Raw genomic sequence first — 13,392 nt, 5'->3', positions numbered from 1 at the left:
TTGCTACGAACACAGCTAAAGAAATGGTTCGAATCAGTTTGGGTGCAGGGGCGCCTTTCTGTGTGGAGTTTCCTCCCACAGTCCAAAGACATGCTCGTTAGGTTCACTGGTGACTCTGTAGGTGTGAAAGTGAGCGTGAAAGGTTGTCTTTCTCTATGTGTCAGCCATGTGATTGACTGGCGATCAGTCCAGGGAGTACCCCGGCTCTCGCCCTATGACAGCTGGGATCGAATCCAGCCCCCCACCCTCGACCCTGCTTTCCTTTTCAGACTGTTTGCCTTCATCTGAGCGTCAAATTTGTTTCTTTTTCTTTGGATTTTCACTTATTTTTGAAGTTGTATCTGTAGTCATCGATCTTTCCTTTGTTTGTTCAGCCATAGTAGATTACTGTTTACTCGCAACACTAGCAGAGACCGGGAAAGCAGCCGCTTAGCTCCGCCTACCCTCTCTGGCAGACCAACCACTGCTGGGTGATGGAAAACGCGTCACTAATACAGTCTGTAATACTGCAAATGCAAAGGCTCAATCACCATCACCATTGTGTTACCTCATTCGGTGATAGATGGTGACTTAACAGACATTTATTTACATGAAAATCTTCGAGATTATTACTTTACAAAATAACTTAATGCAACAAGTCGATAGTCACTTGCATTGTCTGGTAATGATCACTTAAACCTGTGTTTAATGTGTGTCTCTCACATAACCCATGCTTGCCCTTTATTTACCATACAGACACACAATGTCATTAAGTTTCTACATATTGTAAATGTAGAGATATTAAAGCAGGTTTTTCTGGCACCTGTTGCATGTCTGTCAGCCATGAGAAAAAACACCTCCCGCTAGGTTACCCCAGTTTCAGAAGTTTTTCCTGTCTGAATCAAAGCTCTCAGAACAGACGATGTCTGTTTTTTAAGATTGCGGAGCCCTTTGAAGCGAATTCAGCACTCTACAGTCCTACACAAAATTGACTTGACTCATAAAGTGAAGCGTTTGACAAATTACACTCTCTTTCAGAATCCCGCTCGGCTCTACACGAACACATTTTCAGCCCCCTAATACCTGGAAAAACTGTTCATCCAACTTTTCCTGCTTGTCACTTCCAAACCCAGTTCAAAGGATTTGCTCCATTCAGCTGCTAACAAATCCAATTTAGGCCGTGTTCGCACATTACACGCGGCTCTTGTAAATGAATCATCTCCAGGCAACACTCGACAAATGAAAGTAATAAATAATTTCAGAAGGACAATTAAGTCTCCCTTCATTAACCATTTGCTCATTAAGCCTGCCTTCGTTAGTAGAGGTTGGATGATCGCATCCTGGCGTCTGTCGCCGCTCTCATGTTTCCCCTCTGCCGCCGACTCGGAGTGAAGCGATGCAGGCGCACCCTTGCGCGCGCACGTGCACCGAGACAAACAAGGACACGACTCGGAGCCCCACTCGTGTCTTAATGAGTTTTCCTGTTTGTTCAGTGTGCTCTGTGGCTTCATTATCATCACCCTCTCAATGCAGAATGCCTCAATGAAAGCAATCAACACCACATCATTACACTCTGGAGGATGCAACTGTCTCTGCAGCTCGCTTTCTGCCTTTTTATCTTTCTTTGTTCTGCATCTTCTCTCATTAAAGCTCTCTCCTTATTGCTGTGTCCCATCCTGCCTCCTCCTCTCTCTCAGAATATCTCCTTTGCACTCCTTCTGCTTCCTCGCTCCGTCATTATTTAATCACAGTCTGCAGGATTAGGACGAGCCTGCACCCCAAACTCGGCCTGACCTTGAGTGTAATAGCAAATCTGCAAGGGATTGGGACTGAAATGGCGCTTGGATAAAATGACCGTGTTTCCTGTTAATTGCATTTTAATGCAGCTGTTGCCATCCTCGTGAAGCTGAAATTGATTTGTAATTCAGAGGGCGTCGCCGCGCCTGAAAAGAAGATTGTTCTGGTGCAGGTTTTAAGTGCGCAGCCTGCCGCACGTCTCAAAAGGTTCTGAGCAAACGTTTGCTGCCGCTAATTTGCTTAACAGCAGAAAGTGTGATTTTCCTCGCATGTCGAGAGAAACAGGAAGTTCATACATGGTGTGCGCTGCAGACTCGTTCTCGCGGTGTCACAAGCGCCTCCAGGGACGCTCGTGTCGCAGAATGCACGGCGTGAAATCTGCCTCAAACAACAGAGCAGAGCAGTGCTCAGAAAAGCAATCATGGCGATGGTGATACACAGGCAGATGAATACATCAGCGATATCACACAGAGCAGCAGTTAATTCCCCAGACAGGTAGAGAGGACAGAAGGCTGCGGCTGAATTATGGAAGCAATTGGAAGGCTCGTCTGCAGCTATTTTTCCTCATACATATGTACACAGATGGATAGATGCGCATAAGAAATACTTCACTGGGATGCAAACCTTGAATAATGGCGCACCCACACATACTCGCGCGGGCTCCTGCACAGCTGGACGTATGCGAGAGCGTGGGAAAGCTTGCAGCGTCCGACCTTGGCTTTGGAACACACGCAACTTTATAACAAACACCAGCAGAGACACAGATAATAAGATGTCTCACAGAAGGGGGGCGAAATGTGTGGTTTTTTTGTGCATTTGTTTGAAAGCCCCAAGCGGAATCAAGTGGAACTGACGCTGATTGAATGAAAGGGGAGACAGTGTTTTCTAAATTCCCTCAGGCAAAGTCGTTCCATTTGCTCTCACCGGGGGACAGCCGCCACTTATCAATTTATGAATTGAATTTCATTTTCAGCGTCCAACACGCAGCGGGCGAGTGTCACTGAGCAAAAAGGCGCCTTTCAATCCATTGTGAGATAGTGAGGACGTCCTGGAACAGAGAACACAAAGGCACACACACACACAGACACACACACACAGTCAATTAACGACAGCGACGAGACGAAGGCAGCCACTGCTCCCTCACGCTTTAAACGAAGTACGACTTGTCTTAGTATCTGTAACTGATATAGTTATTTAGTGTGGGATGAATCTTTCTAGTGCAATATTAGCAGACGTTACAAACCCTGCACAAACACAGTCATTATTCAGGAGGATGAGTAGTTAGAGAGAAAAATAAAGACTAAATATGAGAGAAAAATATTGAACTTTTTGGTAAGAAAAGAAGAAGTTGATTTCAAACCCCAGAGCAGAATATATCTGCTCTATGTGACATGACTCAATAGTGTCCTCATTGGGAATAACTTACATTGAAAACAAAGCCGCACACGAGCTTGATAACTCAGCTTAAACTGCTGTTTATTCGGCCTTCTCACACCCAGCTCTTCAAATATGGCAGCTTGGTCAGTCAAAATTATATCGCTGCATGCAATAATTTCTAGACACTATCCTCCGGCGGTTAGTTATGTAACTTGTGTTGGTATGTTTTTACAAATTGAAAATTCCCGAACCTAACCAAGTACTTTGTAACCAAGTCGTAACTTGACTCTTTTATTTTGAAAATCTGAGAGCATGGTATCTAGATTGTCATATTTTGATGGTTCAGCCTCAAACCAAGATCCATATTTGACAAGCTGGGATTGACAGTATATCAGTTTGTTCCACACACCATGTCCATGCTGCACTTTTGACTATTTAAAGGATTGTATCAGTCTAATACACAGACTGTATAAAAAGATGGACGACATGACAGCTCAATAAAAGTGAAGCAGAAACATTTCTGGCGCCCCCTGCTAACTGGCTGCAGTATAGGTCATAAAGCCCGCCTCCTCCATGTTAACAGATAGGACATGAGTCAAACTATAAAATCAAAATACAAGGCAAATAAATGTTTCTCAATGTTTCTGTCATTATAGTTATTTCTTATCATGCTGATTTACGTCCAAGTGAGCAACTTTAGTTTTAATTAGTATTTGATGCTGTTAAATGATTGATTGACAGCTCTGCTGACAAATACGGCTCCTGCAGCCACCCCTTCCAGATGAGCAGAGTAGAGGAGGAACGGCGAGAGGAAATGTAACTACAGTCATGGAACGTTACATATCTGTGAACGTCTTCAGACCAACACACGCCGATGTGCGGGATCTTTGCTGTTTTTTCCGGTAAGCTAAGTGTGTGTTTTGGTTAGCGGAAGTGGCTATGGCGGCCCCACCCATCGATCTCTACTGCTCAGCTCTGGCTCCAAATGCCATCATCATCGCAAGATGGCAGCGCCTATCACAGGGCTTTGGCTTCAATCTTGTACGAGAGCAGATAGAGACTAGTCGTCCATCTGTATATGCAGTCATTGATCTATTACCAGACTTGTCTTTGGAGTTTTTACCATCACATCTATCAGTGTTGACAGCTCCAATCTGGGAATGCGGCACAATCACTAAGAAAGAAACACCATGAGCAGTAAGGTGATCAGACAAGCCCAAAGTTGGCCAAACTAACATGGAAGAGAAACAGTAACTGCTACTAAGACTGTTCATTCACAACACGCATCAATTTACACTCCAGCTTCCTGATGGACTACGATTCCCAGGCCTCGGCTTTTACTTTGGTGAGCACAGTGTTATTATAACCGATATGGCAAAAACCAAGAAAATTAGACACTTTCAGTGCTCCCCAACTATTTTTAAACACTGTTATCCACAAAGTTCCGATAATAATAATGTAGTGTTGAAATTGCCTGCTCAGTGTGTTTACATGACCCGTATCTGCACTCCTTCTTTTTAATGCTAAGTTCCTTTTTGGAATTTCCTCTAAGCTATGCCGCTGCGACGGTCTGGTTTCCCCACAAGGATTAACAAAGTTTCATCATTTTACATCTTATGTCATCCCCTCTCTCCACTCCGTATCATCCCACAAAGCGAGAACGGTTGAAGATAATCTTCAAAAGAAGATCCGGCAACAAAAGGAACACCAATAACTTCAACTTTGTGATGGAGGGTGCGCTGTTCCCTTGGCGGAAGAGCCACACAAAAAAAACGGAGGGAAGAAGCGGCTGTTTTCTTGAGGATTTGGATGTGGGATTGTTCGCACAATCTGTTGTTTGAATCTCTTTTGTCTGCTGCTAGATTAGAGACACACACGCGCGCACACACTCGCTGTGCTTTCTGAGCCCGTTGTGTTGAGTGGGCGACTAGCTGTGACTGGCACTGTCAGATTAGCCCATTTAAAAAGACATATGTTTATTGCAGCACGTTTGAGTGTGTGTGTGTGCGTCCTCCATACTATTTACAGCCTGTGATGCATGCTGCATTATTCATGTTAAACCGTGAAGAGAGAGATACAGTCTTGTGTCATACAATACCACTGCCACAGGACTCTCTGCTTGATGTTATCACACACACACACACATGCACGAGACGTTTACTAAATACTCCTACACACTCACAATCAGTGGCACACTTACCCAAACATACTGTTATACATAGGCGGACACATACAAGATTTCCTCCCACGCTGACATACAATACACACACATGTACACACACACACACAATGCACTAAATCGCATTAGGCAAATGAGAACGAGGCAGCCAGAAAGCTGCTCTGTTCGAGGGCTGTTGCTGTGACGGATCCTGACATAAATCATGTTTAGTTGTTGTTGTTTAATGTGCAAATCTCCCATTCAGAGCACAAAGTTGTTGTTAACAAGCACGTTCAAACACACACACATAAAAGTATGGATTTCCGAAAGAAGGGAGGAAAAAACGTGAGGCGGCAAACGCACACACTCGCTGTGAAAGTGCATGGAAATAGATGCGGATGTGAAATGCCATGGGCGTCATTACCGGACCCATATTTCATAATCATACAGCCATCCGTCAGCCCTGTTCAGCTAATGATGACAACGCCCAACACACACACTCGTAAATCGCTCACACGACCAAGCGCTTGCAGGTTGGAGCGCTTCGGCAAGGACGCAGCACAAAGGGAAGGAGCGCCGCCGCATGCATACCCACGAGCAATCTGAAGGATGCTCAATTAGGCCCACACATGTGCTATAAAACACACCGGCACAAAGAGATGTCCTCCGCGCACACACTCACGCACACACAGTGAATGAAGTGGCTGTTGACAGATTTCAGCTGTAATTGATACCCGTGTTTGGCAGCCATTTTTATTTGGCTCGACCACAAGCCAGGAATGATCTAAGCTCCTCAGCGCAAACACACACACAGACGCGCACACACGCAAAGGCTTTCCTCACAAGGATCACTTGACACATCTTGACACATCTCTTTGCACATACATCTGAACTCAAGAGATAAATCCGCACTTTAAGCGTCTAAAGGCAGATGCACTTCCTCTAGAGGTACCACCCAAGGAAGGCTGACTGCATTTTAATTGGTTGTCATCGTCAGCACTTTTTTTATCTCGCCAGTGATGATGAGTGAAGTGAAAGGTGCAAATTATACGCAGAGGATTCTTCACACAAACATAAAAAGAGAAGAAAAATCTTACCTTAAACAGGCGCAAGATGTTGGCCACCATGATGGACACAGAGCTGGCCGCAGCTCCGATCACCCCAACGATTTTATCCGGCTTGGTGAAGATCGGAGGGTCTCCGTTAGCGCAGCGAACATCAGATCCGTCCCTTTCTATCAAGGCCTGCACAAACGTCAGGGACTGCTCCAGCGCGTATGTGTCGCGGGAGCAGGTATCCAAAATCCGGGCCCCCAGAGTGATGTTGGGCAGCAGCTCGGGGTCCTTGTTGATCAGGTCGATGGCGAACATCATGGCCTCCAAACGGTGGATGCCCTTTTCCTTTTTCAGCTCCCCACATGGTGTGCCGCGGTCCCCCCTGGAGTGCACGGGAAATAATCCACCGAGGATGATGTCCCCGTCCAGTCGGATGGAGTGGGCGTACTCAGGCGCCGCCTGGGGGTCTATTGGGATCCGCTGAGGGGAGGTGACAGGAAGGAGCCAAGTGTAGGAAGTAGCCATAAGCAGGAAGAAGACAGAGGGAGACCGCAGGGAGGATGTCGGGTTCCACTGTGGTTCCATGATCAACGAATGATTGCGAAAGAAGAGCCAAGGTGAACTTTTATTCCAAACTCAGGATGTGTATTTGTGAATATTTAAAAGAAGGGCCTTGCTATTGGTAAAAAAGGGAGGGGAAAAGGGCCCCGGGGGTGGAGCTAGCCGAGCCCCATGAGCGAATCATATTCCAGAAGCGGCAGTGAGTGGTAGCGTTGAAATATGGCAGCGACGTCTCGTAGAAATCTGGTTGCTCCTGTAATCCACAAGTCACATCTTCAGCCGAGCCTGTTGAAGAGAGACAGAGAGAGGAAGTCTCAGCGCAAGTGTGATGGGAACATCAAGCTGCTGCGGGGATGTACGGTCCTGACAAACATGAGTAAACCACTCACAGGCAAGACGAAAACGCAGCCAAGCATACCAAAAAAAACAAGTCACAAGTACACACATGCTCAGTCGCCTGCACACACTCACATGGGTATACTCAATCCAGCAGTGCCTGTCAAAATTTGCACTTCCTTTCTATAATTGAAAACCTAAAGTCTGTCAGTTTATAATCACCTAAACTCACACAAACACACACATTCACACTCCTCTCTTGGCATATCGATGAGTGGAACAGCTGTTGAAATGACAGCGGAGAACCTTGGCGAGCTCCTCGGGCTGTTCGCACGGAGGAGCAGGACTACCTGCTGCAGAGGAGATGAGGAAGAGCGGGCGCGAGAGAGAGAGAGAAAGAGGAAGAGAAAGGGAAGAATGGAGATGAGGGGAGACAAAGGCGGAGGAGAGGGAGACGAGGGAGGAGAGACAGAAAGTGAAACCGTGTGAGACGGTGTGGGAGAAACAGGAGACAGCAGTAGAAAAGACGGAGAGAGGCGCCTCGGAGCAAGCGTGCTGCATCATTCAAACACCTGCTGTTTCTGCTGCAGCTAAATGAACACATTACATCCAGTACACCCAGCTGCGCACACACACACACACACACACACACACAGAACTTGAAATCTCAACAGGTAGTTTTAATGTTGAATGTTTCGTCTTCCCATTAAAGTCATGAAAGGTTGATAAGCCACTTCTGCTTTCTTGCGCTGCAGGGAGGTTGCACCTCGATCCCTGGCTGTGTTAACGTCATGCTCTGCACACTGAGGAGCACATTAGGCAGCCATATTTTAAAAGTGCAATTAGTTGGTCTCGGGCCAGAACTGAAAATGGGTTGTGACAACCTGGTTGGTTCCTACGGGATACAAATGCTAGTGTGAAAAAGACTGTTTGGGCTTAAGCAGAACATTTTGATGACTGAATAAATATTGTAAAAGTTGGTTCAATGTTGTTTCCCTTAAATTTCCCTGAATAAACTGGGCATTCATCATGTTGCTAGCAACGGGCATTTAGCTGTTAGCGCTTAGCTTTTTGCTCTATGTTTTAATTTGACACCATTCAGTGCTTTTCAAGGCTACTTAGTGGACATTTCATTACATCATTCCTACATATTCAGGCCATCACTCTGAAACAAGCCTCTTTATTATAGATGTCCTGCTTACCTCAATACACACAAGCTTTGCTATTGAGGTGGCCTTTTTTTCTTACTACTTAATTAGCCTTGTCGTTCTTTCCCAAAGAGAATAATATCCCTGCACATGTCTACCAAAAGTATTCTACTTTTGAAAAGATAACAATGTAACATATTGGGATACTTGGTGAGAGTTAGTTGAGAAGATCGATACCACTAGCATGTCTGTGCGTTGATGAGGTCACAGCTAGCAGCCAGTTAGCTTCGCCTAGCTTAAAGGTTGGAAACGTGAGTAACAGCTATCCTGTTCTGTTTTAAAGTTACAAACTCCCTCCACAAACACCTCTGAAGCTCACTAAATAACACATGTTTGTGTGAGATCGATACCACTATCATGTCTGTACATTCATCATGAGGTCAAAGCTAGCAGCCACTTAGCTTAGCCTAGAAACAAGGCTCGAAACATGAGTAACAGCTAGCCTGCTCTATCTACAAGTCACAAACTCCCTCCACAAACACCTCTCAAGCTCACTAACTGACACGTGTTTGTGTGAGATCGATACCACTATCATGTACGTTCATGAGGTCACAGCTAGAAGCCAGTTAGCTTAGCCTGGAATAAAGGCTGGAAACAGTTACAGAATACCTCCACAAACACCTCTAATCTCACAAAAAACATGTGATATTTAGATTGTTAAATCCATATTAAGCTAAAGTACAGATATTAGTTGGATATTTCTTGGACTATTTCTTGGCCTGAAGCAGTGACTTCCTGGATTTTTGTCGTAGCAGTGATTTTATGCTAAGATAAATTAAGCTAAGCGACTGTTTCCTGCAGTGTTATACTTTATAATCCACTAAATATACTCACATTCAAATATAATTTTCAAACATTTAAGTGTGGATACGTATGAACCGAGGCTGTATTCAAGGCTGGAATAGCAGCTGCCCCCAGGCCCTAGACCCTCACGAGGCCCAGAGACTTCAGGCTTACCTTGGGGCAGTTAATGTGTGGTCATATAATGAATTGCAAATATGACTGTTTATACTGTATGAATCACTCGAGCACATTATGTACTAAAATGTGGAGGCACCTGCATTAATGCTCCATCATGAAGCTCCATCTTAAAGAGAGTAGAAGCCTCTAGAAGAGTTTTGCTCCAGGGCCCCCTAATAGGTCTGGTCCTGCCTGAATCACGCTGTATAGGGTCCTAATTATCATATTAAACTGTGTTTTCCTGCTGGCTTGGGATCAGACGGTGCCCTTTTATTTTCCTAAAGCTTAACCAGGGTGTTACTTAAGTTCAAAGCAACAAATAAATATCGCCCACACTGAAAGCAAAGCATCATTTAGGACACTTTCACCCCTAACAGGTTTCAGGTTTCATCACAGCGTAATTGGCTTTCTCCATGAATCCATTTCTAACTCAATTCTGTCCCAATTAATTCACCAGTTTCTCACCACTCTACGTGGAATTAGGTCACTCATACACAGCCTAGCCTTCGCTATGATTAAAAACCCCTGCTTTATATAGGTTAGCCTGTATTCTTCTTGCCACAATATTGTTTATTCAACACTTTTTCCTTGGATCCAGGCTAAATATAGCCCTAATAGGATCCACTGTAGCTCCCAGACTCTGCCTCTGTTGATCATCTGTCTTGCTTTTCATCTTCTCTCAGCTCAAAACGCGGAAGAAATTGGATCCCACGTAGAAAACAGGAAGCCTCCACATGGACTTAAGATGACCTAATGGATGTCTTTAATCCAGGGAGTTTAAAAAAACTGTTAATTCATGATGTAACTACATGCAATCTGCCCAAGAGGAGCGCCAAAATACATCAGATACGGGTTTCATGAATGAACTAAGGCCCCGAGGTTATTAAAAGTTTTATATCTCATTTACGCTGATGACACCCTAGTCTGACTGTACGGTCATATATCACCCCAGTGCTTCTCACCTCATCTTAATACCCCGATCTCGACTATCACTCTTAGTCCTACGCACCCGTGGGAGTCTGTGTACTTTATGGTGCCTTAAAATGACTCAAAAACCGGATTTTCTCTCCCGTGTGGGAGCCTAAAGGAAGGGAGCAGACGTCCCAAGAAGGAGGCTCAAAGATGAAGAGGGTAACACCTCGGGAGGCTCATCACTCATTGTAATAAAAACCCCAGTCCAGACGAGTCCAGGTGAGGGTTTCAGCACTCCTTGCTCTACTCTCACCTGGCCTCCTCGTCCCTTTCTTCTTCAACTCATCATCAGATTCTTCCATTCTTTTCTCTCTTTCTCATTCCTACAATCCCTCTCCTCCCTGCCATCGTGTCCTCATCGTCGTCTCGTCGTCTCTCGGGGGAGTGTGTTGCTCTTTTCAGAAACTGATCTCCCTCTCTCTCTCTCCTCTCTCTCTCTCTCTTAGTAGGTGTTTCCCTGACTCTCTCCCGTTCCACCACTGCGGTCCTCACGCTCTCCGTCCCCTCCTCTTCTCATTCATACCTCACTTCTTCTTTTTTGAAATCTCCCCCTTGCTCCGATTTCAACCACGTCTCACACTTTCTGGCAAAAAATATGTGTCTGATTTTAGCAAGATCGTGGTCCGAATGGTGATGCTCCCTTCTTCTCCTCCCTACAAACAAACACCTCTATGGATACGCCCCCAAATTCTGTGTGGTGAGGGCTAACTGTAAATGAATAAGCCTTTCATAAAATCCAGATAGCAAAAAATATCAGTGCGCAAAAACAGCAAATTTTCCCATTAACATCACCACCAAAGGAGAACTCTTTCACCCCATGTTCTGTGTCACATTCGGATTGATTTCACACGTATCCCTGCATTTAAGTCCCAGCTTACATTGCTAAAAGACAGATGCTCTCCAGCTCACCCTCTATATCTGAAATCCCATGCCTCTGACATGATTAAGTCATGTGTCTGGAGATAAAACGCAGCCCACAGGTTCAGAAATAAATATGGAAGATCAAAGTCTATGGGTGTGTGCTCATTATGCAGCGCTATAGGCTTCAAGCAGTGATGGTATTCTGATGATTGCACCCTAATTAAGACAGTGCCATCCACTGTAAAAGCAGAGGAACGCCAGTGCAATGATATCTGCAGGGAGAGCAAATTATGGAGCGTATTTCCAGTCTAATATTAAGCCTAAGTAAACATAGCTGTTCCATTTACTCACCTAACATCTACTGCACAGAATCCAGGTGATATAAAAAGGATGAGTTAAAAAAAATCAATATAATCCTTTAAGAAATAGGACAATGAATAAGACAGAGTGCCCAAAATCCAGCAGCAGAGGGAGAGTACCCTCGGAAAAAGGTGTTAAAATAGAATGATAGTGTATGAGATACCTCTGGAAATCAAATTCATCCGACTGTGTGTGAAGGGTGAGGAGCTCCGTCTCTCTCCAGCCTCCCCCGCGGACTCCTCAGGGTCCCTGTCCGCCTCGGGCAACTTCCTTGCGGAGCTCAGCAGTTTTTTCTTTATCCCCCAAAATATATTTCAGTCCTCCTGGAGAGAGAGAGATGGGTTTTTTCCCACAAGAGCAAAAACAAAAAGGATAGTTAAAGACAGATAATCCAAAAGGGCGAAGACATGACAAAGAAGAATCAGATATAGGTAGACGATGTTTAAAAAAATAAAAAAAAGTGCGCAGTCGTGACCAGCAGCGCAGATTTTCCTGGTGAAAATGAAATTATTACGCCCGCACTTGTTTAAGGTGACAACAGAGGGAGGCAGCCTGTAATGAAGTCAATACCTAAGAATGAGAGTGAGCGACGGAGAGAGAGAGAGAGAGAGAGAGAGAGGTGGAGAGAGAGAGAGCAGAGGAATCCATCATAGACGGAATGTGTCAGTCATGATCAATAATGTTGGTAAAACCCACCTGATTTCCGTCCACAGTCCTCCCTCTCCTCGAAGCTTTACGCACTTGGCGCATAAACCCCCTTCCCCCGTGAAGTCCACTCGTGCCGCTCCTCCACGGACGCGCGCGCACACACTCCTCCGGTCGTCGGTGCTGAAAGGGACAGCGCACGACTCCACACAGCCGAGTGAAACACCCCCCCCCCCACGTGAAACATATGCCTATTCCAGGCACCAAATCATCGTCTAATTGCGCCACTGTCGTCCGGCAGAGTCCAGCCGTTCAATCAAGTTTATTACAAATCAATCGGGATCGATAGTTTCCACAATAGAGGGCTTTGGTTATTTGAACACATTAATAAGTCATCAAAATATGCTCACACAGGCGTTGCGCCACACTCTTTAATTGCCTCAACTTCAATCCATTTTTACTGCGCCCATTGATTCCCCCTTGTAAACGCAGAGCCACGGCTCTTTGGGGCTGAATGGAATTAAATAAATGAACCGCGTCCCATCTGCTGTGTAATAACAATTTGATAAGCTATGTGGAGGGAGGAAGCAGGCAATCGAAGCGGACCCGGGTGTTCTCTCGTGTGACAATGTGGAAGATGTGCGCAACATGTCCAATTTGTGGCTCGAACGCTGCAGAGGAGAGAGGCAGGGGCGCGGAGCAATGGCACCATCTTGTGGTCGAAGAGGTGTAACTGCAAGGGGGAAAAGAAAACAGGTGGGGGTCCTCAAACTACTGTCCTACGACTGCCGCCTTGTGTGTTCTCTACTCAACTAGATGTATCTGAAACGGCTTACACAGGGTCTACAGCTGCATCGACTTTCACTGTGTTGAAACAGGATATCAAGGATCCTTGAGGGTCTCCCGCCAAAGTAAAGGTCAATTGATTTCTTTGTGTATTTGGCTCCTTTAAAGTCAAGAAGTTTCCGTCTTCTTTGCTGAAAAAAAACACCCTGACAACTCTGTTAAAAGGATATCTTAGACATACTTGAGACACAAAGATATTCTAAATTTAAAATCCCAAATTACTTCATTTCCCATGAAGCTACTTTCTTACTCAACTTACTCATACTATAAGAGGAGG

The 13,392-nt window shown here is 45.2% G+C and overlaps 1 protein-coding gene across 1 annotated transcript in view; it reads right to left on the bottom strand.

Moving 5' to 3' along the window:
• grm8a (glutamate receptor, metabotropic 8a) overlaps positions 1-12,398 on the bottom strand; it is a 258,297-nt gene extending 245,899 nt beyond the window's left edge. Inside the window, exons 1-3 of the mRNA XM_069670739.1 lie at positions 12,321-12,398; positions 11,788-11,947; positions 6,409-7,212 (exon numbers count right to left, since the gene is read on the bottom strand). Coding sequence (XP_069526840.1) covers positions 6,409-6,951 — 543 coding nt within the window. The 5' untranslated portion in view covers positions 6,952-7,212; positions 11,788-11,947; positions 12,321-12,398. The remainder of the gene's footprint in view (positions 1-6,408; positions 7,213-11,787; positions 11,948-12,320) is intronic.
• Between the last annotated feature and the right edge of the window lie 994 nt (positions 12,399-13,392).

The sequence above is a fragment of the Semicossyphus pulcher genome, unplaced genomic scaffold (assembly GCF_022749685.1).
Source record: "Semicossyphus pulcher isolate SPU_LCO1_2020_fin unplaced genomic scaffold, fSemPul1.0.p SCAF_20, whole genome shotgun sequence".
Lineage (NCBI taxonomy): Eukaryota > Metazoa > Chordata > Actinopteri > Labriformes > Labridae > Semicossyphus > Semicossyphus pulcher.
This window is presented reverse-complemented; position numbering and strand designations above follow the sequence as displayed.